The sequence below is a fragment of the Denticeps clupeoides genome, chromosome 5, assembly GCF_900700375.1.
Source record: "Denticeps clupeoides chromosome 5, fDenClu1.1, whole genome shotgun sequence".
Taxonomy (NCBI): Eukaryota; Metazoa; Chordata; class Actinopteri; order Clupeiformes; family Denticipitidae; genus Denticeps; species Denticeps clupeoides.
This window is the reverse complement of record NC_041711.1, coordinates 15,688,314-15,716,181: the sequence shown is the minus strand read 5'-3', so window position 1 is coordinate 15,716,181 and position 27,868 is coordinate 15,688,314. Positions and strand designations below refer to the sequence as shown.

Below are 27,868 nucleotides of genomic sequence, written 5' to 3'. Positions count from 1 at the left end.
CCTTCAGTCCCCAGTTCTTATCACAATATTAAAGGCAGGATAAATTGGTGTAATGTGCGACATGGTGGGAACATGGGTCAGTACGTGTACAAATAGATGAATGTCTGCAAAAGCTGTGATGATATATAAAATGTCATTAATCACTACCATTTAAAGTTTTTTTGTTATTTGGAAATGCCCTTGCTTTTGCTAGGAAGCTTTGTTCACAATTGACATCATCTAAATAATAAATAAGTAGGTGCTTCAGATGATTTCGGGTTTATTACATAATTATTTCAAGCTGTGTCAAGGCTTTCTTTCTATTTTTTTAAATGCAATTTTTCAAAAAATGTTCTTTTCATATAAAAAAACAAGAGCATTTTTATACAGAGTCCTGTTCCTTGTGTCCCTTCTCACATCATTTCAACCTTTTTTCCACCGACAGTTACATTTATGGCATTTATCAGACGCCCTTATCCAGAGCGACTTATAATCAGTAGTGACAGGGACAGTCCCCAATGGTAGTAAGCTGGGGGCAGTGGTGGCCTAAGGAAGCGGCCCCGTAATCAGAAGGTTGCCGGTTCGAATCCCGATCCATGCCACTGAGGTGCCATTTCACTGTGTGCACCGGGTGCTGTGTCACATGTGACAATCACTTCACTTTAATTAATTGATCACGGGTCTCTGTGGTCTTCTGGACTTTTATATATGTGATAAAAATGAATAAATGTTACATTTTTCAAATGACTGAAAAGGCATTTAATGACTTGTTGTAACTGTGAACGTCGTATGAGTTTTGATGGTGACTGAAAGTGTTATTGGGTTGGAATTGAAATGGCAAAAAAAAAAAGACGCACAGAGGCCGCGGCCACACGGCGCCCCCTGGCGGCGGATCGCCCGCACCGCGCTCCCCTCCAGCGGGAGCCGCCGCCTGGTCCTGCCGCGCCAGCCGCCCGTCTGCGGATCCTCCGCGCAGCGCTCGAACATGGCCGAGTGAGGGAGAATGCGCCCGCCCAGCTCCGTGCTGGTCTCGGTCTCCCTGTTCACGGCCGAGACGACGGCTGCGCTGTACCTCAGCTCCACGTACCGCTCCGCCGGAGACCGCATCTGGCAGGGCTTCACCCTGCTCTTCACGCTGGTGCCGTCGGTGCTGGTGCAGCTCACCCTCATCTTCATCCACCGGGACCTGAGCAGGGACCGACCGCTGGTGCTGCTGCTGCACATCCTGCAGCTGGGGCCGATCGTCAGGTAGCCGGCTTATTTCATTACGACCAAATATGCAACATTCCGTGCATGAATTGGAGCTAATTGAAGGTTATTATGCAATCGAAACTGCAGCGTAAACACGCAGCGTGGGTTTACTGTGCCGACGGACTGGCGTGGGGAGCGTGTGCCCCCCCCCTCCACGCTGTTCGCGTGGAAACGTCAGTTTGAGGTGCCTCACGATTCCCCTAATCATGAACCAAAACCGTGACGAGCAGGACATGACAGGCTGCTATTGGTTATCATCGTGATTTTATTATTTCCATAATTAAATGCATCCAGTGCATAAGGATATGTTTGTGTGCACATAGAGCATGTGTGTACCTCCAGTCCACCCCTATATGTGTTTTGTGTTCTTTTGACACCAACAGAAGCTGTTTACAGTGTGGTGTCCCCGTTCCACAGGAAGCGCAGCATCTGCACTGCGAGATAAACAGTCTTCCTAGAGTTGGACGGCGCCGCAGCTCTCTGTTCAGGACACAAGGCTGATAGTGCACATCACATGCCCTGCACTGGCAAAAAAGTGACACTTCTAAAGCACAAGGGGTGTAAGCTGATACGTATAGCTGCAACCAAAAGCTTTAAAAGTCCAACCCTTTCAAGACAGAAGCTGCCAAGCGTTTACTGGCCACTAAGCACACTGCTGTTTGCATGTGGGGGGATTTAAACAGGCACTTTGCCCAGTGCTGGGGCATTAGGCTTAATCTGAAAGCTCCTCCACGTGGCAGGCTGCCCACAGTGGTGCCCTAAAGTGCTAACAAGGCTGTGGTCACTGTTGGGATCTTCTGTCTGAACTCAGACCTATCGGCGTCACATTCTACACACTGCTCGAGGAGCTCTATAAAAAAAAAAAAAACTCTTATATGCTTGAGACAAGAGCCACTTAATTTGTTTGTACCTCTGACTGGACCTCTTGTTACAAGATACCCCTGGTTGGCCTAGGGTCAGGGGGAACAAGGGTGTTGGGGATGTGGGTGCTGTGAGAAACCCAGGGGAGCCACGTTAGCGACTGCGCCGGAGACCACGGACGTGGTAAAGCAAAAGAAAAGAACCCCGACTGTTCTGGACACCCTGGCTGACTACCTGACCCTCCAAAACGTACATGGGCTGGCACCCGCTCGCTACTACTAGTGTGTCTAACAGAGACTAGACAGAGTCCGTGGTAGAGGAATGCCAGGGTGTTCACCAGCCCACAGGCACCAGAAAATCAAGTTGGTGCTACTGACGATTTCAATTTCAATCAACTTCATTTGTCCCCCAGGGGCAATTTTGAAGGCACAGTGGAGCAGCTAACGTATAACTCTTGTTACAATAGACACAACATATGACACACAATAAAATATGAACAACAATAAATAACTGTACATAACAGGAGCAGTAAGGTGCATCATTTAAAAAGTGTATGAGGTGATAATGGCTGTTTTGAGGAGGACAGCTTTAGGAACAAAGGTGACCTTCCTCCTCTGTGTCCTGCAGCCGGTGGCATCGGAGAGCCACTCGCAGGCAGAGTTCAGAGGGCGTGAGGGCAGCCTGCATGTCTGCTGGATCTCACAGGCAGTCCAATAATCTTGGAGCCCACGCTGATGGTGCTCTGTAGCCGATAAGGTATAAATAATAATCATTACAATAGCGATGATGACGATATTGCTTATAATACCAGCAGGAGTAGGTCTACACAAGATAAGATAACAAAGAAGATTTGACTAAACACAAATCACCTCAACAAGGTGGACCGCATGAATGGCAGCCAAGAAGTTCCTTCAGGCTCAGAGCACTAATAAAGCGAAATCTCCGCCCACTCCACCTGCAGAAGACCTCCAGATGCAGGTGTGGTCTTCATCAGCCTGGGGGAGGAATCCGGGGGAGAAGCTCGACCCAGCACATACCAACAGCTCCAACATTTCATTCTTTTACAGCCCATAATCACATACAGTACATCTCAATGGGCTTTGACAGACCCTACGGTTGACACCCCCTTCTGCACACAAGGAGAAACTCCACCCAAAAAAACTCTTAAGAAGGAGAAAAACTGAATGGGGGGGACGCCCTTCCAGGGTAGAGTTGGTGATGGTTTGTCCAAGAAAGAAGAAAAATAGTCCAACAGGTGTAGTGGTGGAAAAGTCCAAATTGAAGTATAGAGCATTTGTCCATGCTTGGAGGTACTGGACAGTGCAGAGTGGGTCTTAGTCCAGTGTCATGCTCTACACTGCATGTCCATTATACGCAACACTCCCCACTTAATAATGACGAGAGACGAGTGAATTTTATCTGCTGCCATGGGATTGAAATGAGTTACGATAAAACATGGTAGTTTTGCTGTGGAATCTGTCTTCCCGGATGTGGCTGCATATGGACTATAATGCAAAATAAATAAGAGAATATTAATTTCTTCTTAAATCCTTTAGAGCAACACATAAACAACCACAAAGTCACAGGCTCCAACCCCACTTACTTTGTGCAAGACACTTAACGCTGAGTGTCTCCAGGGGGACTGTGCTCTGGATGAGGGTGTCTGATAAATGCCATAAATGTAAATGTTAAAATGTATTTGTGGTTTCCACACATTTTTCTCCAGAGCGTCTTCCAGATATTACAGATTCTGTGGCTTTGGGGTAATCCACGGCATTGTGGTAGTAACCACATCATTCTGAGGAGCATTAAGATCAAATTTTACATGCTAACACTAAATGTAAATGCTTGCAGGTGCCTGGATGCCTTCTGTATCTATGGAAGTGCCGGCAAAGTGGAGGAGCCTTATGTCACCATCACCAGAAAGAAGCAGATGCCCAAGGGTGGGCGGTCAGAGGAGGTGGAGCAGGAGGTTGGACAGGCGGAGGGGAAGCTCTTCACCCATCGCGCCGCTTTTGCCCGCACCTCCGTCATTCAGGCCTTTCTGGGCTCCGCCCCCCAGCTTACGCTCCAGCTTTACATCTGTGTGCTTCAGCAGGGAGTGTCCATCGGGAGAGGTATGCAGACCTACTCTGTCTCAACCAATTACTGTTAACGTTCACGGCATCATATTTCCTACAAACGCTGAACCCTACGCTGAAAAAAAGAAACCTGAGACAGGGATACATCGAAAACTTTCTCTAAGGGCCAATCAGCTTCTTCAGAACAATATTATGCTTCCATCCTTCTTTTTCATGTGGCCCAGTGTCAGCCGGTGACCAACTATTCAGTGGAGTTTACTGATGCCTGGACTCTGGAAATAGAATCTGCACTCCCTCAACAATCAAAGGCATAGAGGGCTTCAGGGAAAGCTGCACCGCCCGCTGCTTAGGAAGGCCTTTGTGTCATCAAAAAACGTTCACTTCTGATGAATAGCAAACCAGCTTTGGGAAGTGTAAGGCCCATTTCAGGTTTCATAAGATGTGCACATTTTTACACACCATTCAAAATGAAACCAGACTAATACATAAGCAGTTAAAAGGATTATTATACTAAATTATACTTGTTTATCATACTAAGAGAAATTAGTATTCATTAATGAGTTACAGTGTATAAAAGTGTTTTATTTCCACTTTGAGAGTCAAGTGCTGGGTTTCATCAGGAAATTAGAACAAACACACATTAATCAGAACATTCCCTGTGCCAGAATCGGAACGTGTTAATTAGCAGCCTGAGCGTGAAATGAGAGGCCGCATTCACTTTTACAGACACTCTGAACCACACGAACCCTGATCAGTTTAATCTAATTTCCGATAAAATAATAAACGTGAAATGCAGCTCTCATATAAAAATCATGTCCAGCCTCTCCATGTCCAGACACTAAAGGAGTACCAAAATACACCCTCTGTACCGTGCCGTCACATCCATCTTTTTATACCAGAAGTGAATCAGAAGGGATGATGGAGAAGCTCTTAATCTGAATAATGAATATTTTAGAAGGGTTTTATTGAAAAATATGCATAAGCAACGTTCAGTTCGTCTGTAACATTGGTGGGATGCCAGTTTTAGTGTGGAGAGGAATAGAAATTTGTGGGCTCAAGAAATTAAAGCCTGAAGTTTGTTGAACTTTGTGCACCTTCATGATGTGACCTTGTCCACACCAAATCAGAGTTCAATCTGAGAGAAAATGGGAGAATACGGGGGCGGGGTTACAAAGAGCAGAACTTTCATTCCAGGCTGGAACAGCAGGTCCTCCAGTTTACAGATAAGATGTAGGCCAAGACAAAATAGACTTAGTTACATAGCCAACCTGTTTTAACACTAATCCCCAAGGTGCTCTTTCACTAATCAATTACTTGTATTGGAAGCGTCTAAATACCTCTGGAAAATACCTTAGGGTAAGCATATAGTAAATATAACATCATGCAGTATAACATTATGCAGTATCTAACCATTTTTCAACAGAGATATCCATAACAATTAGATATACATAATTTTACATATTTGTGTAAAATACATGATTATTATGTCCGTATATAACAATATAATATTAAAAATGTTAAGCACAATACCAAATTAATAATTTGGATACCACAGAGGTATAATCTGTACTGTACACCAAGCAACTTTGAAGACCATAACATCTGCTCTACACATGCTGAAACTCTTTAATCAGTTTTACCAGTGTTAACAGTTATTTCCTTCATTTCCTGTCATTTTCACATGGCTTTTGGGTTGAGACAGGATTTGTGATGATATGGGGATGTTCTTTAGACCCTGAAAGAAAGAAGGTGAAGTGATTGTCACATGTGATACACAGCAGAACAGCACACGGTGCACACAGTGAAATGTGTTCTCTTTAACCCATCACCCTGAGTGAGCAGCGGGCAGCCATGACAGGCGCCCGGGGAGCAGTGTGTGGGGACGGTGCTTTGCTCAGTGGCACCTCAGTGGCACCTTGGCGGATCGGGATTCGAACCGGCAACCTTCTGATTACAGGGCCGCTTCCTTAACCGCTAGGCCACCACTTCCCCCGCTAGGCCACCAGTGCCCCACCTGTGTCCAAGACAAGCCAGGTTTTTTATCATTGTTTTACACTGCTGGCTATGTAGAGTCTATATTAGAGCTGTAAAATCGGATCTAAAACGTTATGCCTGACCCGGCCTGAGCTCTATAGAATTCAACCTGAACGACCCAATTGTGCATTTACAGTAACACAGTAACACAGTCAGTGTGGTTTCTCAACTCCCAACATTACTGCGCCATTTCCATACTGCCAGGACCCTGTCGGCTCTTATCCTTGCCTCCGTTTCACCACCTCAGCACCAATTTTTGCATCTGTTGCAGCGAAAGCCTGGAGACTCGAAATCTGGTTAAACGTCTCCTCCGACGACATTTGCTCTCTCATCTCATCACCTTGCTGCACAAGATGAATATTTACTCAAACACATAGAAATAAAAAAGAACACGGATTCAGATCACCCGAAACGCAATGTTCCTTTAACATTTTGCGCATGTTTTCTCTCATTATAGGGACACTGATGGTGATCTCCCTGCTGTCCATCGTCTACGGCGCGCTGCGCTGCAACATCCTCGCCATCAAAATCCGCTACGATGACTACGAGGTGGCCGTGCGTCCGTCAGCCTATCTGTGCATCTTCCTGTGGCGCAGTTTCGAGATCGCCACCCGAGTGCTGGTCCTGGTTCTGTTCAGCTCAGTGCTGCAGATCTGGGTGCTTCCCGTGGTCCTGCTCAACTTTGTCATCTTCTTCTTCTACCCCTGGGTGCTGTTCTGGTGCAGCGGCTCTCCCTTCCCCGAGAACATTGAGAAGACGCTGACGCGGGTGGGCACCACCATTGTGCTCTGCCTGCTCACGTTCCTGTACGCCGGCATCAACATGTTCTGCTGGTCGGCCGTTCAGCTGAAGCTCTACGACCCGGATCTCATCAACAAGTCGCATAGCTGGTACCATGTTGCCGGCTACTATGGCCTCCGATTCCTGGAGAACACCACGCTCACACTTCTCTGGTACATTTACCAGACAGACTTTTACCACTTCGTGGACGTGCCCTTGCTGGCGTTGCTGCTGCTGGTGGGCTACTCCATCGGCATCTTCTTCATGTTGCTCTTCTACCAGTTTTGCCACCCATGTCGGCGCCTCTTTAGCTCCAGCGTGGTCGAGGGAATGTGGGAGTGCTTCGGCTCTGTCCGCCTGCTCTGTGGAAACCGCGGCCAGGCAGGGCCAGTTCAGGCCAAGACCTCCCTGGAGCCACCGTGCCCCGCTGACAAGGACAGCTCCGAAGATGCGGCCACCAATGGAGACATCAGCCAGAGCTTGTCCAGCAATCCTTAAGAACCCTTTCTTTGCACTCTGGAACAAGTGCCCCTTATAGAGCCACAACAAGAAAAGCCAATGAAGATGGCGCTTTGCCTGCCGGGGCGCTGTGTAGGAATGTAAACGACCGCCATGAGAGCATGAGCCCGCTCTGTCTGTCCCGTCAAGTGATCAATAAGCATGACAGTGGCATTGACCCTTGTTGCACCCGACCCACAATGCATGTGAAAAAACGCTAACCGAAGATATTGAATTGCTGCTTTAGTCACATGATGTCTGGAATTGAACTGAATGGCAGTATTTCCAAGTGCTGGCGTTTCATTAATTTTACTCATTGTTTATTACACGACATGCGTTCAGATGTCCAGATAACTCGACAACGGCCTTTTGCCAACTGCATTTTCTCAGGTTTATTCAGACATCACAAAGTAAAAGGGAATTTTGCATTATTCCACCCCAAAGACAACAAAACTTATGTTCAGCCACTGAAGCCCCTACATTACATGAGATCGATCACATGCAGGCTGGCCAGATTTTCTTTATTAATTTGCTTTATATTGGTGTGCAATAGTGACACGAGAAGAACGAGAGGTTGTGGAAATACTTTTCTAAGATTGTGTCTTGATATTTGTATCTATGTAATTGAATGTTGTCATCGTTTAATTTTCTATTTTTTACACAAATATATTTTGCACCTGTTGCACTTGCATTTGTATTTATTTGCCTAGGGACCACCCCATTGCAGACTGAATAAAAGATTGTATTTTACACTCTGATGCCACCTGGCGGTCAAAACCTGTTCCAGAAAGAGACACCAGAGGACTTGTTACCATTTTTTTCTAAAAAGTGTTGGTTAACTGTGTTTATTTATGCAAAGCTTCAATAAAGATAGCCTTCTGGTGAAAATGTTGGAAAGGCATGAATATTTCATTCTGATGTATTTAAGAGTAATTAAATAATTTTCTGAAACAGTTTTCAATTATTTGAGGAACTCTTCTACTTCCTCAGTCAAAAAGGATCGTTTATTGGTTGCAATAGGGATCATGTTATTTTGGCTTCCCCTTCTTGCATGTAGCTCACAACATTCTATGGTGAAATAGAGGAAAATTATTTTGCTGCAATTGTTGTTTCTGAACACCGAACCACAGGATCTCTGATAAAAAAGAGGAAATGCGACAAAATAAGATTCTGTGTGAAGTGTATAAGTCCCATTTGAATGGCATGTTAATTTATTTAAGGTTTATTCTTTATAAATGCAAAACGGGAAACATTTATGGATGACATGAATGAATCTAGCATGAAATAAATGATACAAAAATATATATTTTTTAAATTTTATAAACTTTTCCACAAATGATGTCAGTCAACACATTATGACATGACCTGTGTTAGAAATCATGCACATACAAATAGTAATGAATGATTATATTGCACCATATCTTACTGCTGAACAAATTCGAATTTAGACACGCCCATTGAAGAGACAGGGTCTGCCTCCAGAGAGTTTGCAAATCAGTGGTTGGAACAGATGACTTTATTTCCCCTAAATATCTAACAGTTAACTTTTGTCCTTTCCATCTCACTCTCTCTTCTGCTCACACACTGACACTCTCTCTGTCTTTACCATGGGCAACTTTGCAGCTAATGAGGGTCTCTCGATTTTTGTAATTGTAAGTATCTATGCTGTGCTAAATACATTTTAATATCTTTATAATTTATTGTAAATTGTTTATTGTATAATTTTATATATCATTTATTATTATGTCCTGCATCTGCTTACCATGTTTCATTTACTTATCTGTGTCTTTTCGTATCTCAGCTTGTGTGGCTCGGGATCAACGCTTTCCTCTTTGTCCATTTTTACATCGTCTTCCTCGATGAAAGATTTTATTATACTCGGGTGCTGCTGGGGGTAAATATCCATTTCTGACTATTCTGACTGTCTCAGATATTTTGCCCATCACCAAGGGCATGAATTTCATGTCATTTCTGATACCTCAAAGCTGATTCTGGGTACAGAAGCCCAGGTGCATGGTCTTAAAATAACAGTGCAGAAGTGAAAGTTATCTCTTTCTTCATTACTGAAAGCATCATATTTTTTATGCTTGTATTTTATCTAGATATTGCACATGTGACAATGTGACAAGAAAAAAGGATTTATTCTCTTTCCTCAGCATGCTTTGTCATGGGCCAGGGCTCCAGCTGCCTGTCTGAACTTTAACTGTATGCTCATCCTGCTGCCTGTCTGCCGTAATCTGCTTTCCTTCCTGAGGGGCACCATCCAGGTAAGAGAGAACTACAGATGGCTCTAACACAGTGCTTAACACCCATATTGCAGTCATAAATCTGAGTTTCGGCTTTTTTTCAACGTCATTGCAGTGTTGCAGCCGCACTGCTGCTCGACAGCTGGACAGAAACATCACCTTCCACAAACTGGTTGCCTATATGATCGCCCTTCACACAGGTACAGATAAATCAGCCCCGCTGTTACACACAGAGCAGGAGTGAAGTGCTGTGGTTGAGCTCTTCAAAACATTTTCTTCATTTTCTTCGCTCAGCAATCCACATTATCGCCCACCTCTTCAATTTCGAGCGGTTCATGAATGCCCAGCTGGACGGGAATGCCAGCGACATCAACTACGTCCTGTCCCAGATCGGCAACGGTGACAACAGGTCATTCCTCAACCCTATCAGGACTAACGATACTGTGAGTGTGGCACAGAAGCGATTCTTTCCCCGCATCCATTTCCACATCTAGAGAAATCAGGAACCACCACCGCGCTCAGCGCAACAGTGCATGGTCAGCCCAGAGTGAGCAATGTAGCACAAGATCCGCCTACAGTCAGGCACTTCAGTCCGTGTGGGCTGAGTGATAATAAACGTGCACTTTCCCTGTGCACTTCCGTAGAGATGACCTCCTGACAGATGCCAGAAATAGCACGGCGGGAACCCCTTTCCAATACCAGGACAGAGAGCTGCCAAATGCTGTTATTCAACAGCGGGCCATTAAAAGGAATTGTGTGCAACGCTCAGAATTACAAATGTACTTCCTCACCGATGGCTGCACCCTTTTTAACACAGAACCAGACCATTGTGATGTTCACCACCATCGCTGGACTGACAGGGGTAGTCATCACGTTGGCCCTAATCTTGATCATCACCTCATCCATGGAGGTCATCAGAAGATCCTACTTTGAGGTGTTTTGGTTCACCCATCACCTCTTTGTTGTGTTTTTCATTGGCCTGGTTCTCCATGGAGTTGGGTATGTATTCTGTACAATAGGGTTAAAATTGAGATCATTACACTAAATTTAGGAATTGGCCACAATGATGGTCTCATGGTTTGGAGATGTTCTATCTACACTCATTTGTGGTGTTTTGGCAGACGAATTGTTCGAGGACAAACTGTAACGAGTTTAGAGAACCATAAACCAAATGAATGTGAAAAATACTTTGAGCAGTGGGGTAAGAACGGTTCACACTGTCAGTACCCTGAGTTTGCCGGAAACCCCCCAATGGTGAGCGCAAAAATGTTCATTTGACATTTACGCATTTGGAAAATTGTCCAAACTGGTCAAAATAATGTTTCTTTCTGATGCTTGCAGACCTGGAAATGGGTAGTTGCACCGATGTTTCTGTATCTGTGTGAGAGGCTGATCAGATTCATACGATCCCAACAGAAAGTTGTCATAACAAAGGTAGGGCTGTTCATTTGCATCTTATGATATTTATTTTGCAGCTTAATACAGACAACTCAGTTTTTTGGTTTCCACTCACTTTGCTAGGTGGTCATGCACCCCTCAAAAACCCTGGAACTGCAGATGAAGAAGAAGGGATTTAAGATGGAGGTGGGCCAGTACGTCTTCATGCAGTGTCCTTCCATCTCACAGCTGGAGTGGCACCCCTTCACCCTGACCTCCGCCCCTGAGGAGGACCATTTCAGCGTCCACATACGCATAGTGGGGGACTGGACTGAACGCCTGTACAAGGCCTGTGGAGGAGACAAGTCTGAATTCCAGGATGCCTGGAAACTACCCAAGTAATTTATCTCACACAACAGGCCAAACGTTCTATTAAGGTTCAAAATCTAACAAAGAATCAGACATAACAGACTGGCACATTATTTAGACATGAAGGCGCAAGATACTGGTTTTCAACAAAACATGTCGTGTGTCTTTTGCTGTCTGTTGCTGTGGGAGGGGTGGTTATTGTGATCTGTTGTAATTTCCACCATGAAGATTTCAGGGTTACCTTTAAATGTGACACAGCTTTTCATTTAATAATGAATAACGTTCTGTCTGCTTTTATAGAATGGCCGTGGATGGTCCCTTTGGGACAGCCAGTGAAGATGTGTTTCGTTATGAAGCAGTTGTACTTGTAGGAGCTGGCATTGGGGTCACTCCTTTTGCGTCCATCCTCAAATCAGTTTGGTACAAACATGTGCAAGAAAATGCTGACATCTTCACAAAGAAGGTGAGAAATCACAGCCTGCAACAAAAACAAACTTGGTGTTGCGAAAGGTTGAGAACAACAGTAAATGACAGGAAAACTCCCGAAAAGGATTTTGTTTCAATCACTGGTCCATTAGAAGCAAGTTGGCGGTCCGGATTTCACTTTCTGAACCCGTGATCTCCACCACTGACATGTAATCCTTGCTTTCATGGTCGGTATACTGGATCTGTGTTGCCTCCTCAGATCTACTTCTACTGGCTGTGTCCGGAGACCCAGGCTTTTGAGTGGTTTGCTGACCTGCTGCAGAGTCTGGAAGGCCAGATGGGTGAGAAGGACATGAGTGACTTCCTCAGTTACAACATTTACCTCACCCGCTGGAAAGATAAAGAGGTACCACAAGCTCCTGTTTGATTTGTTCATTTTGCATTGCTTTGCTTTAAAAAAGCCCTTGACCTATCAGTTAATATAGTATGAAGTGGTATTTGAGCGGAGTGCGCTTCACTTGCTTGTGCTATGGAGGGTCAGCCAAGCAGAAAAAGGTTTTGGAAAGGAAACAGCTGCATTTATTATTGGTGTATAGACTCGAGTGACACCGCTGGCTGTAAATGTCAACGTGTCCTGTGTTTCCAAGCCACCGAGAAATATGTATTCTGCAGGCAGCACACCTCCGTGTCCACCATGAAGCGGAGAATGACCCCATCACTGGCCTAAAGCAAAAGACCCTTTATGGAAAACCCAACTGGGACACTGAGTTCAGCACCATTGCAGCAAAGCACCCTGGGTAAGTACAATGAATGCCAATGTGCCGTTATTAAAAAGAAACAAATCGCACCGTTCCAGCGTATTTTCATGAAAACGTGAATAATAAAAGAACTTTGTGTGTGCAGGTCGAAAGTCGGCGTGTTCCTGTGCGGCCCTCCTGTCCTTGGTGAACAGTTGGCCAAGCAGTGCATTGCCCACTCAGAGTCTGGAGTTAAATTTATATTCAACAAAGAAAATTTCTAAGTCAAAACTGTGGCATTTTTATACCAGTATCTGGTCAGCAACGTACAGAATGACAGGCCGGATTACAATGTCTGCTCATAAATAATTAACGATGTCTTCAAAAATGAACTATCTATCCTCTGTAGTGAAAAGTGTGAAAGCAGTCATTTCTGAAATGCATGTAGAAATTTGCTGCCGCCTCCCACGTCAGATCCGCCGGCACTAGAGTCCGAGGGAAACTCCACGTAGCTTTAGGCCTGGTTCCCCATTCCTCTTTGTGCTTTATCTTTCAAGCTCATACATTGTGAAAAGTCAAGTTAGTCAGACATTATGTCATGGTGCCAGAGAAAGCAGTCATGTGCACGTCGTTTTTTCGAATGCCGCGCCTCCCTTTTTACGTCGTGTTCAAATCTGTGCTAGATGCAGCTGCCTCCTTTGTTTGTACTTCTTTTATGTATTTCATAGCTCTTTCCATGAAAATGTTTACAAAATTTCTACATTGTTTGAGAAATCATGATTTTCATAAAGATCTGATACTTGTCAAAGTTTGGTGTGTTATTTAATTTTTCAAACTCTTAAAAAAAAAAGTAAAACAGGAACCACAAAAGGTGTTGCAATGTCAATGTTTGCCAGAATTACATAACCAGTAAAACAATTAAAACGTTCAACATATAAATAATACAACAATTGAATTTGGATTTTTCACCTGAGGCCTTTTCTGCTTTACAAATCAGTGTCACTGATACATGTGGAACATCTTTAATAAATCCCTGTAGTTTCTGTAAAACACACCTTGGTATGCTTTAATGAAGCATTTCATCATTACAGAACATTAAATGCTGCACTAAAACAAAGCGGGGCAAATTAGCATAAATTAAACAATCATAAATCTAACTAACTGTATACCATAATTTACAAAATGGAGTTACACTATAACTAGCGAAAACCATGTCGTTAAAAGAAAATACATGGGCACGTGCATGAAGCCACCGGTGTGACTACGACCAGAGCGGAGATTGCTGCATGCTAGCACTGTGATTATAATAAATGCGGTACGGACACAAAAATAACAAATGGTCCAAGTCTGATCCATCTCCTTGCCAGAGATTTACTGGGGATTTAAAAATCATGTGTTCACTGAACGGTCAGCTGTCTCTCATCTCTCCTGCATCTGTGTGCATCTCAGACTCATTTCTTCAGGCTTCACGGAGCATCTCGTTCCTGGATTAGAGTGTGACGGCCACAGCAAAAACACTGACCACGCAGTACATTGTACGGTTCTCCCATCGCACAGTGCAGCTGCCTGCAGGGGAAACAGTGACAAAACAGAACTCCAGGACAGTGGAAACACTAACACGGGCTGCCTCGCTGTGCATCCATATACAGATGATCTGCTATCCCTGTTACTTTTCATCCTTAAATAACATGACAACACAAAGGAGACAATTTAGAGCTAATTTGGTAAGAACATAAAGTCAAGAATTTAAGAATATATAATGTGTGTAACTAATGTTAATGTCATATGCTCATACCATCAGTGGCAGTGTCCCAGTAGCAGGAGCTGGCCGTGTGAAGTCCTGCACCACTCTTTTGCATCACGGCACAATTCACTGAAAAAAAAAATAAATCCAAGGCATCCACATCAATAAAAAAAGTTCCAAATCCACATGATCACAGGCAGTTACAGGAAATGCTGAAAGAACTCTACCAATAAACTTGAAGGGTTTCCCCTGCTTGACGAGTTGGGTGAGGGAAAGCTCCACAATGCTGGCCGTCCACTGGTTCACTTTGTTCTGGCTGTAGTCAACCCCTCCGATGATGCTTTCAATGCACTGACATTGAAAAATAATGAGAGCGAGATGAGGGGGGGAGGGTGTGTTGCCAAATTGGGCTGTTCACAACCTCAAGAATGCACATACATATACATTTACAGCATTTACCAGACGTCCTTATCCAGAGCGACTTACAATCAGTAGTTACAGGGACAGTCCGGCAAATTAGGGTTAAGTGTCTTGCTCAGGGACACAAAGTAGTAAGCGGGATTTGAACCTGGGTCTTCTGGTTCATAGGCAAGTGTGTTACCCACTAGGCTACTAACAGCCTCACATACACAAATGTAGTATGGCAGCAAAAAAAAAAAAAAAAACGAATCAACAAATGAACGTTTAAAACTTGAGTTTTTAAAACCACAAACCTGGTAAATCATTCCCCAAGCAAGCACCCACAAATGACAGATGAACTAAGGGAAGGCCGAGACAGCGTATTGCAGAGCTATGGTCAGTACCTGTAGTGTTCTACTGGTGGAAACGATCAGCTGCACATGGCAACATTACACCGGGTTATAACGCTCGAGGTCATGTATAAAATCACGAGTATTAAAAACAGTAGCCGAATTCTTTTCAGTCAGGGTAATGCAACAAAAAAATAACTACTTAAATACAATACCTCTTTGACGCAGTTGCTTGCTTCGTCGGGGTTGAAGGCAACCTAGCACACGGATACCAAGTTAATAATGCGGTTAAACATTCTGCACGTTTACATGGAAGACGGGCCAGATCCTCTCATTATTGCGAGCTTTGCCGCTGCGGTTGAAGCCTCCTGAAAGCTTTTTTAATGTTTTCCGTCTTGTGTAGCCGATGCGATGGGTAAATCTCGCTCGTCTACTCTTGTGCCGAGTTAGCCTAGCCGCTCGTTTAAAGCCGTGTGTTGCTACTAAAAGAGCTCGGTTAAAAAACGCTCCATTTAAGATTTTTGTTCATTTTAAAAGGGTATTCGGGGGGGATAATGACCTCGTCGCCAGAATGGTACTCCTCCATCTTTTCCAGGGAAACGCCTTGTTTTTTTTTTCCCTTCTTCTTGTCAGACGGCCGGAGCTTCGGTTCCTGTTGCTGGGCTCGGCTGTGACGTCGACGACACGCAGTCAAGCTGAAGCGCGGCGCTGCGGCTGCGCGGCGCTCCGAACGTCGCCCCCTGTCGGCGAGGGACGGTCGCGCAACAAAACGAGTCCGAACGGAGCGGAGCGGGGAACGCGCGTTTACTGAAGACACGTACATACAAACCGAGTACAAAAGCCACGTTCACATCTCCATAAAAATCTCAGCAGCAACAACAAAATTATTCATATTCCCGTTGGGCTAAAATGTACACCAGACTTCATAAAGTGCAAGTGTGCAGAAGATTATCCAATATAAATAAATACTGTATGAAAATATATACACATTCTGATGCTATAAAATAAAACCACAAATACAGCTGAACACCACATCAACTCCCATTAAGGCTTACATTCCTGAAGAAAGATCAAATCTGATTTACCATTTGAACATAAATGGAAAACATATAAAATATTGTTGCCATTATGTGATCGCACTGCTACAGCAAATCCAGTTAAGCATTAGTGGTTGCAGCATTCACAAAGTACAGCTGTGTTGGGTACAGTAGTCCTGTGCTGATTTCAGAGAAGGGTGCAGGCTGCTGAGCGGGAGTGTCTGACTCCAGCGGCCCTCCCTGCCTGACGGGCTTCTCGTGCTGGGCTCATATCTGTGTTTCCGCCACCTGCGTCTACCACCGGGGGACTTTCAGCCATCTGCTTGCCAGAACAAGTCTCAGCTTTGTCTGTCTGCCGGCCCTTGGTGAAGGACATCCGCTTGAAAAGGGACAACTGCAAGGAACAGGAATGGCAGTGAAGCTTCCTGAACTCAACATACCTATATTCTTCAAACAATTTGAAACCCTACCTTGCTATTTGATGCAAATATGGTCCTAGGCTTCCCTTCTTTGACTCCATTCTCTGGCTGTTTTGTAGCATTGTGCTCCTCATCAGTCTGAGGCTTTGGGTCCGTTTGGTCTTGAGTGTCTGTGGTAGTAATGAATGTATAGTCCAGTCTGCCACAACAATTAAGACTATTCTCTAAAATCGGCTTACCGTTAATGAGACCATCTGGGACTGACTCGTTACTCGTTACTACTGATTCCTGCAATGGAAATCATTTTTCACCAAACTGAAATCTGTGAAATAAAGTTCATAAAATAATTAAAATGCAACTTGGTTGTACATGTAACACCTTAGGTGGAGTTTCTGTAGTCAGGGAGTTGATGCACTGATCATCTTTTACATCGTCCACTTCCGCTTCCCTTGTCTTTTCCTTTCCTGCCTCTAAGCATTTAGTCACTCCATTCTCCTCCTCTTCCTCCTCCTCTTCTTCTTCTTCTTCATCATCATCATCTTCATAATCTTCACCATTTTCTTCATTATCAATGTCCTCGTCTTCCTCCTCTTCACCTGTGACATTGTTAGCAGGCTTGAAATTCTATACCAAGAGAAAAAAATAAAGAATGTGATGAGTCTTATACATTATTGTGTAGGAGGGAAGGAAATGTGCTGAACACTGGTCTACATGGGTTCTAAGGCTTCTAAGGATATTTCTAGACTAAATAAATTATCATCATCCTCATCTCACCTTGCACTGGCACAGATCCTGCTATTAAAAGAAGTTCCAAACCCTTTTAAACCACCAACCAAAGTCAATCAGCATGTTCTAGGCTTCAAATCAGACATTCTGTACAGTAATGCTAAGAAGGCTCATTATAAGACAAAGTAAAATACAAAAAGAATGGGGAAAAAATAAAACCACAAGTACCTTATTATAATATATATAAAAAAAAAAAATCCATTACTCTACTACATGATACATAATAGAATGACTAGTCACGGAATAGTAACGTGGCACAACTGGTACATAGAAACCGTGAAACTATTGAAAACAGTGTCGTTTAGGTTGGTCATTTTTGCACAATATAACAAATATCAATATTCAGTGATGGAGTCTCAGCTGTTTAAACACTGTGGGCTGTGGAATTAATATTCTGTTACCAAACATACAGTAAATACATCGTAATAAAGACAAGAAAATGCACAAGTGTGGCATCAAAAAGAGAAATGTAAGAAATCACATACAAATGGCAAAACGCACAGATATAAAAAGAGCTGTAAGCTGCTGGCAGCTTTGGAACGAGAGATCACTTTAGGTTAAGGTACTGTGGAAGGACGTCGTCCCAGAACTGCTCCTCCTCAGACTGGCTCTTAGCAGGACTCTGACTGGACTTGGCTCGGCCTTTAACCTGTCTGGACACTGGCTTCGGTTTGGTGGATTTAGCAGTTTTTTTTTTCTCTTCATTTTTTATTTCTTCCTCCTCTTCTTCTCCTTCCTCTTCATCCTCCTCTTCTTCTCCTTCCTCTTTATCCTCCTCTTCATCCTCCTCTTCTTCATCCTCCTCTTCATCCTCCTCTTCTTCTCCTTCCGCTTCATCCTCCTCTTCTTCTCCTTCCGCTTCATCCTCCTCTTCTTCTCCTTCCGCTTCATCCTCCTCCTCTTCTCCCTCCTCCTCCTCTTCACCACTCTCTTCTCCCTCCTCCTCCTCTTCACCACTCTCTTCTCCCTCCTCCTCTGCTATTCCCTCTAGTTCCTCTGCCTCAGATTCCTCATCCTCATCATCCTTTTCTGTTTCTTCATCCTGTGACTCTTCACCCTCCTCTCCTTCTTCCTCCTCCTCCTCTGGCTGTTTGTTGTCCTCTTCCTGCTCATCTTCTTCATCCTCTTCATCTACTGCTTCAGTCTCCCCTTCTTCTTTGTCCTGGCTTGCTTCTTCCTCTTCATCAATTTCATCCTCTTTCCCTTTACTTTCAGCTTCACTTTCTTCCTCCTCAGCTTCTTGCAATTCATTTCCTTCATCGGTCTCACTCTCCTCACTTTCATCTTCTTCCTTCCCTTTTCCATCATCCCCAGTTGAATCCTCTTCCTCACTCTCAACCTCCTCATTCTCATTGTTATCTTCTTCCTCTTCTTCACCCTCCTCATCCTCGGCACCACTCACTCTTCCACCCTCCTCATCTACTTCACTCTCATCCTCATCCTCTGCTAAATCTAAGCCTTCTCTCTCACCCTCACTCTCTTCACCCTGTTCATAGTCATCCTCCTCCTTTTCAGACTCCTTCTCACTTTCTGATTCTTCTGTTCCTTCATTTGTTTTGCTTTCAACCTCTGTATTTCCATCTCCATCTTCATTATCTTCATCATGCTGTTCCTCCTCCTGTCCCTCATCTTTCTCGTCATGTCCACTCTCCTCTTCCATTTCTCCAACTTCATCTTCTTCCTCCTCTTCAGCCTCACCCTCCATTTCCTGCTCTGATGCCGATTCGCTCTTTTCTGCACTACTATCCTGACCATCTGGCATCTCTTTGAGGGTGGTGTCATCTTCCTCCTCATCAGAGATGTCATTCAGTGTTTTGCTATCATCATCTTTCTCTTCCCTCTCCTCTCTTGCCATTTTCACCTCTCCTTCTGATGTACCTTGGGTTTGAAGTTCTTCCTCATCTGACGTCAACCCTCTTTTCTTGGTTTCATCTTCAGATTCCTCTCCTGCCGTCATATCCCTGCTCTCATCACCCTGTTCACCCTCCCCATCTTCATCATGGCTGTGTAAACTCCCTTTGCCTTTTTCGGTCTCCTGATCAGAGCTTCCTGGTTCAGGCATGACATTTATAGTGACAGCAGTCCTCCTCTGTGCTGGCTCTTGAGTCTCAGACTCTGAAGAATCACTACACATGGCATCAGAGAGAGCGCTCCGACTGGCAGATCGCACCGCCCTGCTCTTATTCTCAGAGGTGGGCCAATAGGAATCATCATAGGAATCAAAATGGCTGGCAGCAATACCCTTTACCAAACTTACAGGACTCTCTGTGCCCATATCTCGGACAAAAGATGCCACCCCAGAGAGAGTGCTACCAAAGGAAGGGTCTGAACCCTGTTCCCTGTCAGTGGTAGCCTCAGAGACCATGATGGGTTCTTTAATGTCAGGGGTCCCATGTTTTTTTGTCTTTAGACTGGCATCATTTGCAGGAGAGAAAATCTTCTGCCTGCTTACAAGATACTCCTGTTCTTTCTTAAGGCTTGGATGATGTCCTTTGGTTTTCTTTCTTGTTGGTGCTTCCTTATCATCTCTGGATTTACTTTGGACTGTTATGGGCTCACTTTTCAGCTTTGCTGGACTCAGCTGTGCCTTGCCAAGTTTACCTTTAGTTTTCACTGGTGTGAGTGCCTCTTTAATGGTTAAGGATGTGACTTTGTGCTGTAATGACATCGTTTCTCCTTTTCCCTGGTTCTCCACTTGATCTTTCCCTTTGGAGAGTTTTGCTTGCGTAGGTGAGTGAACTTCTGAAACTGTTGTGCTAACATGTGCTTTTGGTTTGCTGTGCTCAGGTTTATCTCTACCTTCTGCTTTCATCACGTGCCGTTTACCCTCGGTGGGTTTTGTGTGTGGAGGTGAGAGAGGTCTTGACTCTCGCTTGCTAATGTGATCCATGCTCGGAGACCCAACAGCATGTTTACCTTTGCTGGATGTTATTCCTGTTCGCCTTTGTCCAGGCTCTTCAACAGTTAGGAGTACATTTTCTTTCCCCCTGCCCCTCATCTGAGAAGCTGTACCGCTTGAGCTCTCTGACAGGAGAGACTTAGAGCTTGCACTCTTGAGGAGCTCAGTGGGCAAAGCCCTTTTGGCTTTGGAATCAGCCTTCCCTTCAGGAAGCACATGCTCTTTCAACAGGGTCTTACCATGGCTTCTCACAACCTTAACCTTCTTCTATCCCAGCGCCCGAAAGCAGAGGATAAAAAGAGGGAAAGCGTTAGAGAAAAGAGTGAACATGCAGAGAAGGTGCTGAATGAACTCACAGCTGGAAGATAAACAAAAACACAATAGTCAATGGACAGTAAAAGTAAAGTAAAGAGTAAAAGACTGAAAAAAGGGAGGGCGAATATGGTGGGAGACCTGCATTCTCAGTATAATAATTCATGTACCATGCTGCTACCATGTGCAGCAAACCAAAAGCACATGGTAGCACAACATCTTACCTTCTGAACCGGTGATAAAGTCAGTGTGTTATCAGCAGGATCCATACTCATTACATGAGTCTGTAAAGAGAGAACCAAAGACACCATACTCACTGTTTTTTAGTACTTCAACTAAAACTTGTAATGCTTTAGTGACAGGATATGTTTTAACATTTCAAGTTGTATTTAATGATAAAATTCACTTAAATACTGTAATAGCCTATACTTGTTAATGGACGCTTACAACGTTGAGTAAATCAGTGGTCTCCCCCAATCCTTTCACACTGTCAATGTCATCAAAATCTTCAACGGCTGAGCTTTTCTTTTCTGGCACATGTTCTTTTGCCCCTTTTCCTGTAAATCATTCAAACCACCAGATAAAAACAAAATTATTGTCAGCATGCCAAAAGTGTCTGACTTCAAAAGCACCTTGGATCTGAAGTGACAGTAGATCTGAAGTAGAAACAAGAGCTTCTGTAAAGGTTTCGGTTACCTTTCCTATATGATCGACGTTTGTGTCTGTTATGAATTCCACTCTGATCTAGATTTGGTGGGGAATCCCCAGAAGGCATGCTGGCTGGCATAGTTTGGCTAGGTACAGTCTGAGATGTGCAGAGGTAGCTGCCAGTTAGAGGTGGAAGGGTACGGAACATGAGTCCAAACTGCTCTGACGATCGCTCCTAAGCAAAGAAAATCAGGAACTGAGTAATACATTTACAGCATTTGCCAGACACTCTTATCAAAGTGCCTCAAAATGTTTATTGCTGAAAAGCACTCATTTGGTTCACTAGTTCCCAATATCATTAAGTCATAGAACCCATGAACAACCCAGAAATGTGCCTGGAATTCATACAAGGAGATCCGGAAAATATATGAGAATGAGAATGTATATTAATAACAGGTATAAACACAAATTAATTTGATCATGCACATTCATATGTCCATACAAGGTCATAAATGAGGTCATGGGATTTAAAAGATATCACCCACCCTCTCTCTGCGCCTGACGCGGGCTGACAAACTCCTGTTCATGGTGGTCAGAATGGCGGAGGAGGTTGTGTCTGACATCAGCTCACTGTAAGGCTTTTCCCAGATATCTTCTGTAACGTCTTCCTCTTCCAGTGTCACCTCCTCCGACCCTTTGGCCCTAGGCTTGGCCAAAACAAGCATGTGGCAACCTCCACATGTTACCTGTTAAAACAGACACATTCAAGCTCACAGGACAACGCAGTTAAGGAGAATGTTTGGCTGGAGCACAAGGAACATACCGACTCCACATGGTGTTTGAGGAATCGGAAGCACAGGGTTGGTTTAAACTGATTGGTGAAGTTTTCCTCTCCCAGACCAAGCTTGCCATGCCGACCATCTCCAAATGTGTACAGAAGGCCAGAATCTACAGTGAAAATTGGCCATTGTTATATGTGTAATTCACAAATGTTTGTTAAAAGAAATACTGAACTAAAAAGATTTACATAAAAATTTTATATATATCAGATTAGAAAATAACATACATAAGAATAATCAATATCAAAGATATTCACCTGTTATAACAGCAGTGTGATTCTCCCCACACTCCACATGACGCACCAGTCCTTTGCGAAAGTATTCCACATCCCTGGGTAACCACGCCTCAAAAACGAAGGTTCCATGACCCAGTTGTCCAAATTGACCCAAGCCAAAGGTGTATAGTTTATCCTCTGAAACAGCAGCATTGTATGTCAAACAAGTATGTAATGGTATGGTACGTTAAACGTTACAAGATGTGGAATTAAATTATTAAACAATATGTCTTTTTTTCTAAATGTCCTGAATAAAAACTACTTTTTAGGAATTCTAAATACCCCATAATCATATTTTTATTAGATGGAAAAAAAAGAGTAATACAATAAGAGTATAAAATAACAGAAATAATAGAAAAGGTTAAACAAAATAATTTAAAGGAAAAGGACACTGTAGTAGTGTTGTAGTGTTAAATGGCTTTAGGATGAATTCTGATTCAAATAATGTTTCTAACTGCAGTATTGGTGAAGGTGTACTTAATTTTGAATACCCCAATTTTTTTTAAATACACTACCATAGACATACATCATGCAGAGTATACACAGCCTACACCACGATATTTGCAATTAATACTGATAACAGTGAATTTACAAATATTAAGACAAACAGATGAGACCAAATGTGCTAATTATATTTGTACCCAGATGAATTTATTACCTGTGAGGGCTACAGTGTGGCCTCCACCGCATGCCACCTGGAGGACTTTTCCAGTAATGCCCTCCACCAGCTGAGGCACCCTGTGATTGGCAAGTTTATTGGTATGCAGACCCAGTTTTCCACTATCTTTCTCACCAAACGTGTAAAGGGCCCCGTCCACTGCAAAAACACACAATCAAATATATGTACACACAAAACAGTTACACAGAACAGAACAGTAACGGAACAAGACGTCTTACTGGTAACTAAGGCCGAGTGGTAGTATCCACATGAAATCCAGGACACAGACTTCCCAACAGACAGTTCTTGTGGACTTAGTGCATTGCTCTCTTTTCCAAGACCAATCTGGCCTTCTGAGTTATCACCCCACACATAGAGCGTCCCGCCATCTGCAGACAGCGCACAGGAAAAAGGTCGCATCAATACCACAGGCATGCCAGAAGACATACCACTTCATTACACACAGCTTTCAACCAGTCACTTTTACAGGACTTTACAAGGGACAAATTCAGGTGCACGTGTTGTGTCATATGCAAACATGTTCAAACTGTTTTGGAAACACCCGACTTTGTATATTCGACCTCTTTATTGTCTTACCTGTGAGAGCGGCTGAAGTGTTAGAACCTGCGGCGAGCATTTTAATTGGACCGTGCTTCCTGAAGAAATCAACCAACTCAAAGTAGTTCCTCTCTTCAGAGTTCCCGAGGCCAAGCTGACCCTCATTGTTGCCACCAGCAGCGTACACATTTCCCTGAGCTGTCAGCAAGAGACATATTGCCTTAATGCACCTTTACACCACGGCACAAAAATATCGCCCGTTAATAAAAATACACTATAAATAATAACACTATAACTGAATAACACAATATACCGATATTAATTTATGAACAGAAAAACCCCGATCTCTACTGACTCAAACAAACAGTGTACTCTGGTGAGTATAAATAAAATTAATAATAATATTAACATATATATATATATATAATTTTTATTTATTTTTTTCAGACATCTATACACTTACTTGTGTAAATAATGGTGTGATTTCGTCCACAAGCTGCCAATTTAACTTTTTCTGACTTCAGAGCTTAAAAATAAAGATTCATTATATTATTTTATAATGCATTTTATACAAAATGTGTTTCAATTAAGTAAAATTACATTACATTAAACATATAAAACTCATTTTTATTCTCCTATATATTTTTTCTGTCTTTTCTCTGCTAGGTGCAGTGCACACAGTCAGGCTGGTGCTACTATACAAGGTGAAAACAGCATGATACAGCCTTATTGGACATTCAACAGTTCAACAATGTTATTGCTGTAAAGTGCAGAATACTGTATTTTAACACATGGAGATTTTGCAAGATTATGGAGCAGATTGGGATTATCTGAATGACAAAAAAAAATGTGTCTTTGTTTCGGGGAAGGCTCTCTTTCTCTCAGTTGTCACAAATGTCTCTCATTCACATAATGGAGTATCTGTGGAAAACTGCTGCACTATTCCAAAAAAAAAAGGAACCGGGTTTATAAATAAATGAAGTGGGCTCTAAATGTCGAGTGGTATGAAGCAGATGGTTGTGGCAGACTAAAAACAAGACCACGGCGAAAACGGTTACAAGAGGCAGTCCTATACTGGGTAACCCACCTTTCACACATGTTGGTTTATTCACAGTGGCCTTCGTTCCCAATCCCAACTGTCCCCAGTTATTACTGCCGAACATAAAAAGCTTCCCATTTTCTGAAAAACAAGAGAAAAAGAAATAGCACGTCATTGCAAATGTAATTAATGGAAACAAGTGTTACAAGTGTTCGCAACATATTCATTTGATAAAATTAGGAATTTAAGAGATTAGTAAAATGTAATTTTTTTTTTCTGCATTATATGCAACTGTCCTGTGATGAATTGAGAATTGCAGAATCTTTTTCTTTCTCATTCAAGTGATAGAATGGAGGCAGGTCACCTGTGATCAAGGCAGTATGTTCATCACCACAGGATATTCTCAGCGGCCTGTCATTCTTCAGCCAGAATCTGCTGGGCACGTTGTCGGCGAATTTGCTCTTGCCAAAGGTGAAGATTGCGCCCGATTCTGGTTCAAAACAAGCCGCAGTCGATTTTAATAAGCAGCAAGACACCTCTGATCCGGCGAGGGTGGTTCGATCACTACTCTGGACACTCAACAGGGCATTCTGTTCCATAACTAATAATAAAATGGCATTTTCACAGTCTCTGACCTTGCAGGTAGCTAGTTTAACCACCACGTTCACTGGCAAGGTATTCTCCATGATTACATTAAATACATTATTCAGTTCTCCTCACACGAAGAAGGCGAAGCTTTGAGGCTGTTTCAGGTCCGAGGTGAAAATGTGTTAAAATTGGCCACCGCCCTGGCCCCTCGCAGAATGTCCAACCGAACGGCGTGACGCGATAAAAGCGCTGCGTTACCAGGTATCTCGTCCTCCGTCTCGCCGGCCATGTCCGAGGATAATCGGCTTACTCCCACCGCAGCCTGTTAGCCGCCCTGCTACCGCCGCCGCCGCCGCCGCACCAGCAGCCCCCTGCTTTTGGTCGAGGGGCAACCCGGAAGTAAACAAAATCTCGCCCGTGGCAACCGGCAGACGCCGACGTGACCAAGGGCGGCGTCTTGCGTATTTATATTTCTGTATGGACGATCTGGCAGATTTAATGTAGATGTTAGACACACGTATCGCTTAAACCATGACGAAGAAATATCCCCCAATATCTAACAAATTTGGATATTTACAAAATAAAAAAATACAATTTCTGTTCCAAATATCCTGTATATGTCGCCATATGTAAAATATGTATTCACATTTACAATATTTATCAGACGCCCTTATCCAGAGCAACATACAATCAGTAGTTACACGGAAAGTCCCCCCCCTGGAGACACTCGGGGTTAAGTGTCTTTTTTTTAAGTGAAGTGATTGTCACATGTGATACACAGCAGCACAGCACACGGTGCACACAGTGAAATTTGTCCTCTGCATTTAACCCATCACCCTGAATGAGCAGTGGGCAGCCATGACAGGAGCAGTGTGTGGGGGAGCAGTGTGTGGGGACGGTGCTTTGCTCAGTGGCACCTCAGTGGCACCTTGGCGGATCGGGATTCGAACCTTCTGATTACAGGGCTGCTTCCTTAACCGCTAGGCCACCACTTGCTGAGGGACACATGGTAGTAAGTGGGATTTGAACCTGGGTCTTCTGGTTCATAGGAGAGTGTGGTACCCATTAGGCTACTACCACCCCGTACCACCCTGAATATGTTGACATGAAGTTGTATGTAGAATATGTGGACATGCAGTTGTATGTAGAATATATGGACATGTAGTCGTTGTCTCTCTTCGTCCGATCCCATTAGGGGTCGACACAGCGGCTCAACCAGTCTGGTTGTCCGCACAATGGTTTGGCAAACGTTTTGTGCCTGATGCCCTTTCGTCACGCCACCCTCTCTATTTACTCGGGTATACATGTCTCCAATGGCTTAATTTTGAGACATGCAGTAAACATATAAAAAGAGTATATTGTTCTTAGATAGTTAGGAAGGTTTGTTAGTTCAATCACATTAGCATGCAGGTGTGGTTAGTTTATGTTTAATATGGGATTGCAGTGCAGGAGGCGATGAACCTGTAACCTAACCAAGGTCAGCTGCTGAGTTTCTACTTTGTGTTCTGTTTTGCATGGCTTCACCATGTGTGTGTGTGTGTGTGTGTGTGTGCGTGTAAATGCACTCCTTGAAGTGACCGGGAACGCAATAGTGCAGAGTTGCTTTGTCTCTTGTCTTAATATAGCTCCGTGAATAACTGTGTGCATGAAAATACAATTGTTTACAACATTTCAGTGTGGCTGTCACTTCAGGAAACAAGCAGTTCTCATATAAGCAATGCCTATACTCTTGGATATTATTTTGTGTTGTGTTATTTGATTCATTTATTGATGGTTAATTGTTTTTGCAAGTACTGCCCAATTTTTGTGTTTAGAATAATGATTTTAATCATATCAGGTTTGCAATATATTATAAAAAAATAATGATATTTAGGGCAATCATGTGGCCTGAAAAGGAAACACAGAAACATGAGCTGCGTTCCTGACTGAGGTAAGTGCATTTATATTTCCTGGGGTAGGTGAAGCGCAAAAGCATTTTGCTGAGGTAAACTGAAGGTCACTTGAATTGTGCCTTTAAAAATGAATGGTTTGTTTAAGAAACAAACATTCAGGGACATAATGCTTCCCCTCGGCGGCTAGTCAAGTAACAGTTGTGGGAGAGCAAGTGCACCAGTTTCATAAATAAATGAAAGTCTCTCGGCATCCTGTTGCATAGTAATACACTACGACGAATGAGTCGCATACAACATTTACTCCAATATGGCTTTTAAAACAGCAATATTTTCATGGTTTATTACAGTGCATTTACAAGTAGTATATAGTTACACTTGTGTGTGTGTGTGTGTGTGTGTGTGTGTAATATGCCTGATACCTCTTCTATGGCCCAGCGGTTTTCAACTTCTAACGTCATTATTTAGAACACCAGTGTGCAAATTTTCTTGCTGCACTGTGAACTGCTTTCACAGTCCGATGCCAATCACATGAGCCTTCTCATTCGCAAGTGAGCTCTCAGTGCATGCTGGCTCTCACGTCTTATTTTAGCAAGTCAAGAAACTGGTGTATCGTATTCTCACTGCGGATGGGGATGACACAGCCTAGGTTATTTCTGACATGCTATCCACAATCCACTCACAGCAAGTCAGAATGTGATAGACACAGAGTGGGGATAATATGTGCTGCAGAAATATGTTCATATGCACATTTTGCACATACTGTTTCAGCAGACAAAGACAATCTTG

At 43.4% G+C, this 27,868-nt stretch overlaps 4 protein-coding genes across 8 annotated transcripts; 2 read left to right on the top strand and 2 right to left on the bottom strand.

Moving 5' to 3' along the window:
- Positions 1-880: 880 nt before the first annotated feature.
- Positions 881-8,376, top strand: xk (X-linked Kx blood group (McLeod syndrome)). The gene is made up of 3 exons (XM_028980138.1): positions 881-1,227; positions 3,946-4,208; positions 6,664-8,376. Exons 1-3 carry the CDS (start codon positions 983-985, stop codon positions 7,482-7,484), a joined length of 1,329 nt encoding a protein of 442 aa, XP_028835971.1. The 5' UTR covers positions 881-982; the 3' UTR covers positions 7,485-8,376.
- Positions 8,377-8,996: 620 nt separating this feature from the next.
- Positions 8,997-13,447, top strand: cybb (cytochrome b-245, beta polypeptide (chronic granulomatous disease)). Its single transcript, XM_028979433.1, has 13 exons — positions 8,997-9,136; positions 9,286-9,378; positions 9,641-9,751; positions 9,846-9,930; positions 10,025-10,173; positions 10,548-10,729; positions 10,852-10,984; positions 11,072-11,164; positions 11,252-11,505; positions 11,777-11,939; positions 12,162-12,308; positions 12,575-12,699; positions 12,806-13,447. Exons 1-13 carry the CDS (start codon positions 9,092-9,094, stop codon positions 12,921-12,923), a joined length of 1,698 nt encoding a protein of 565 aa, XP_028835266.1. The 5' UTR covers positions 8,997-9,091; the 3' UTR covers positions 12,924-13,447.
- A 62-nt stretch (positions 13,448-13,509) lies between these two features.
- On the bottom strand, positions 13,510-15,843 carry dynlt3 (dynein light chain Tctex-type 3). Its single transcript, XM_028979434.1, has 5 exons — positions 15,692-15,843; positions 15,348-15,389; positions 14,611-14,734; positions 14,435-14,512; positions 13,510-14,205 (listed from the first exon to the last, which is right to left on the bottom strand). Exons 1-5 carry the CDS (start codon positions 15,716-15,718, stop codon positions 14,129-14,131), a joined length of 348 nt encoding a protein of 115 aa, XP_028835267.1. The 5' UTR covers positions 15,719-15,843; the 3' UTR covers positions 13,510-14,128.
- Positions 15,844-17,071: 1,228 nt separating this feature from the next.
- On the bottom strand, positions 17,072-25,603 carry rpgrb (retinitis pigmentosa GTPase regulator b). Of its 5 annotated transcripts, none has more exons than XR_003749737.1 (15): positions 25,449-25,603; positions 24,967-25,092; positions 24,651-24,743; positions 24,027-24,089; positions 23,603-23,761; positions 23,245-23,394; positions 23,006-23,164; positions 22,330-22,485; positions 22,057-22,181; positions 21,779-21,979; positions 21,282-21,468; positions 21,033-21,142; positions 20,810-20,869; positions 17,363-20,540; positions 17,072-17,212 (listed from the first exon to the last, which is right to left on the bottom strand). XR_003749737.1 is itself a non-coding variant. In XM_028979430.1 (15 exons), exons 1-14 carry the CDS (start codon positions 25,477-25,479, stop codon positions 17,922-17,924), a joined length of 4,239 nt encoding a protein of 1,412 aa, XP_028835263.1. In that variant the 5' UTR covers positions 25,480-25,603; the 3' UTR covers positions 17,093-17,212; positions 17,876-17,921. The 5 variants fall into 5 exon arrangements, 4 of the variants coding, with proteins under 4 accessions (XP_028835262.1, XP_028835264.1, XP_028835265.1 ...); XM_028979430.1 differs by having other exon boundaries at positions 17,093-17,212; positions 17,876-20,540; XM_028979429.1 differs by having other exon boundaries at positions 17,079-20,540.
- Between the last annotated feature and the right edge of the window lie 2,265 nt (positions 25,604-27,868).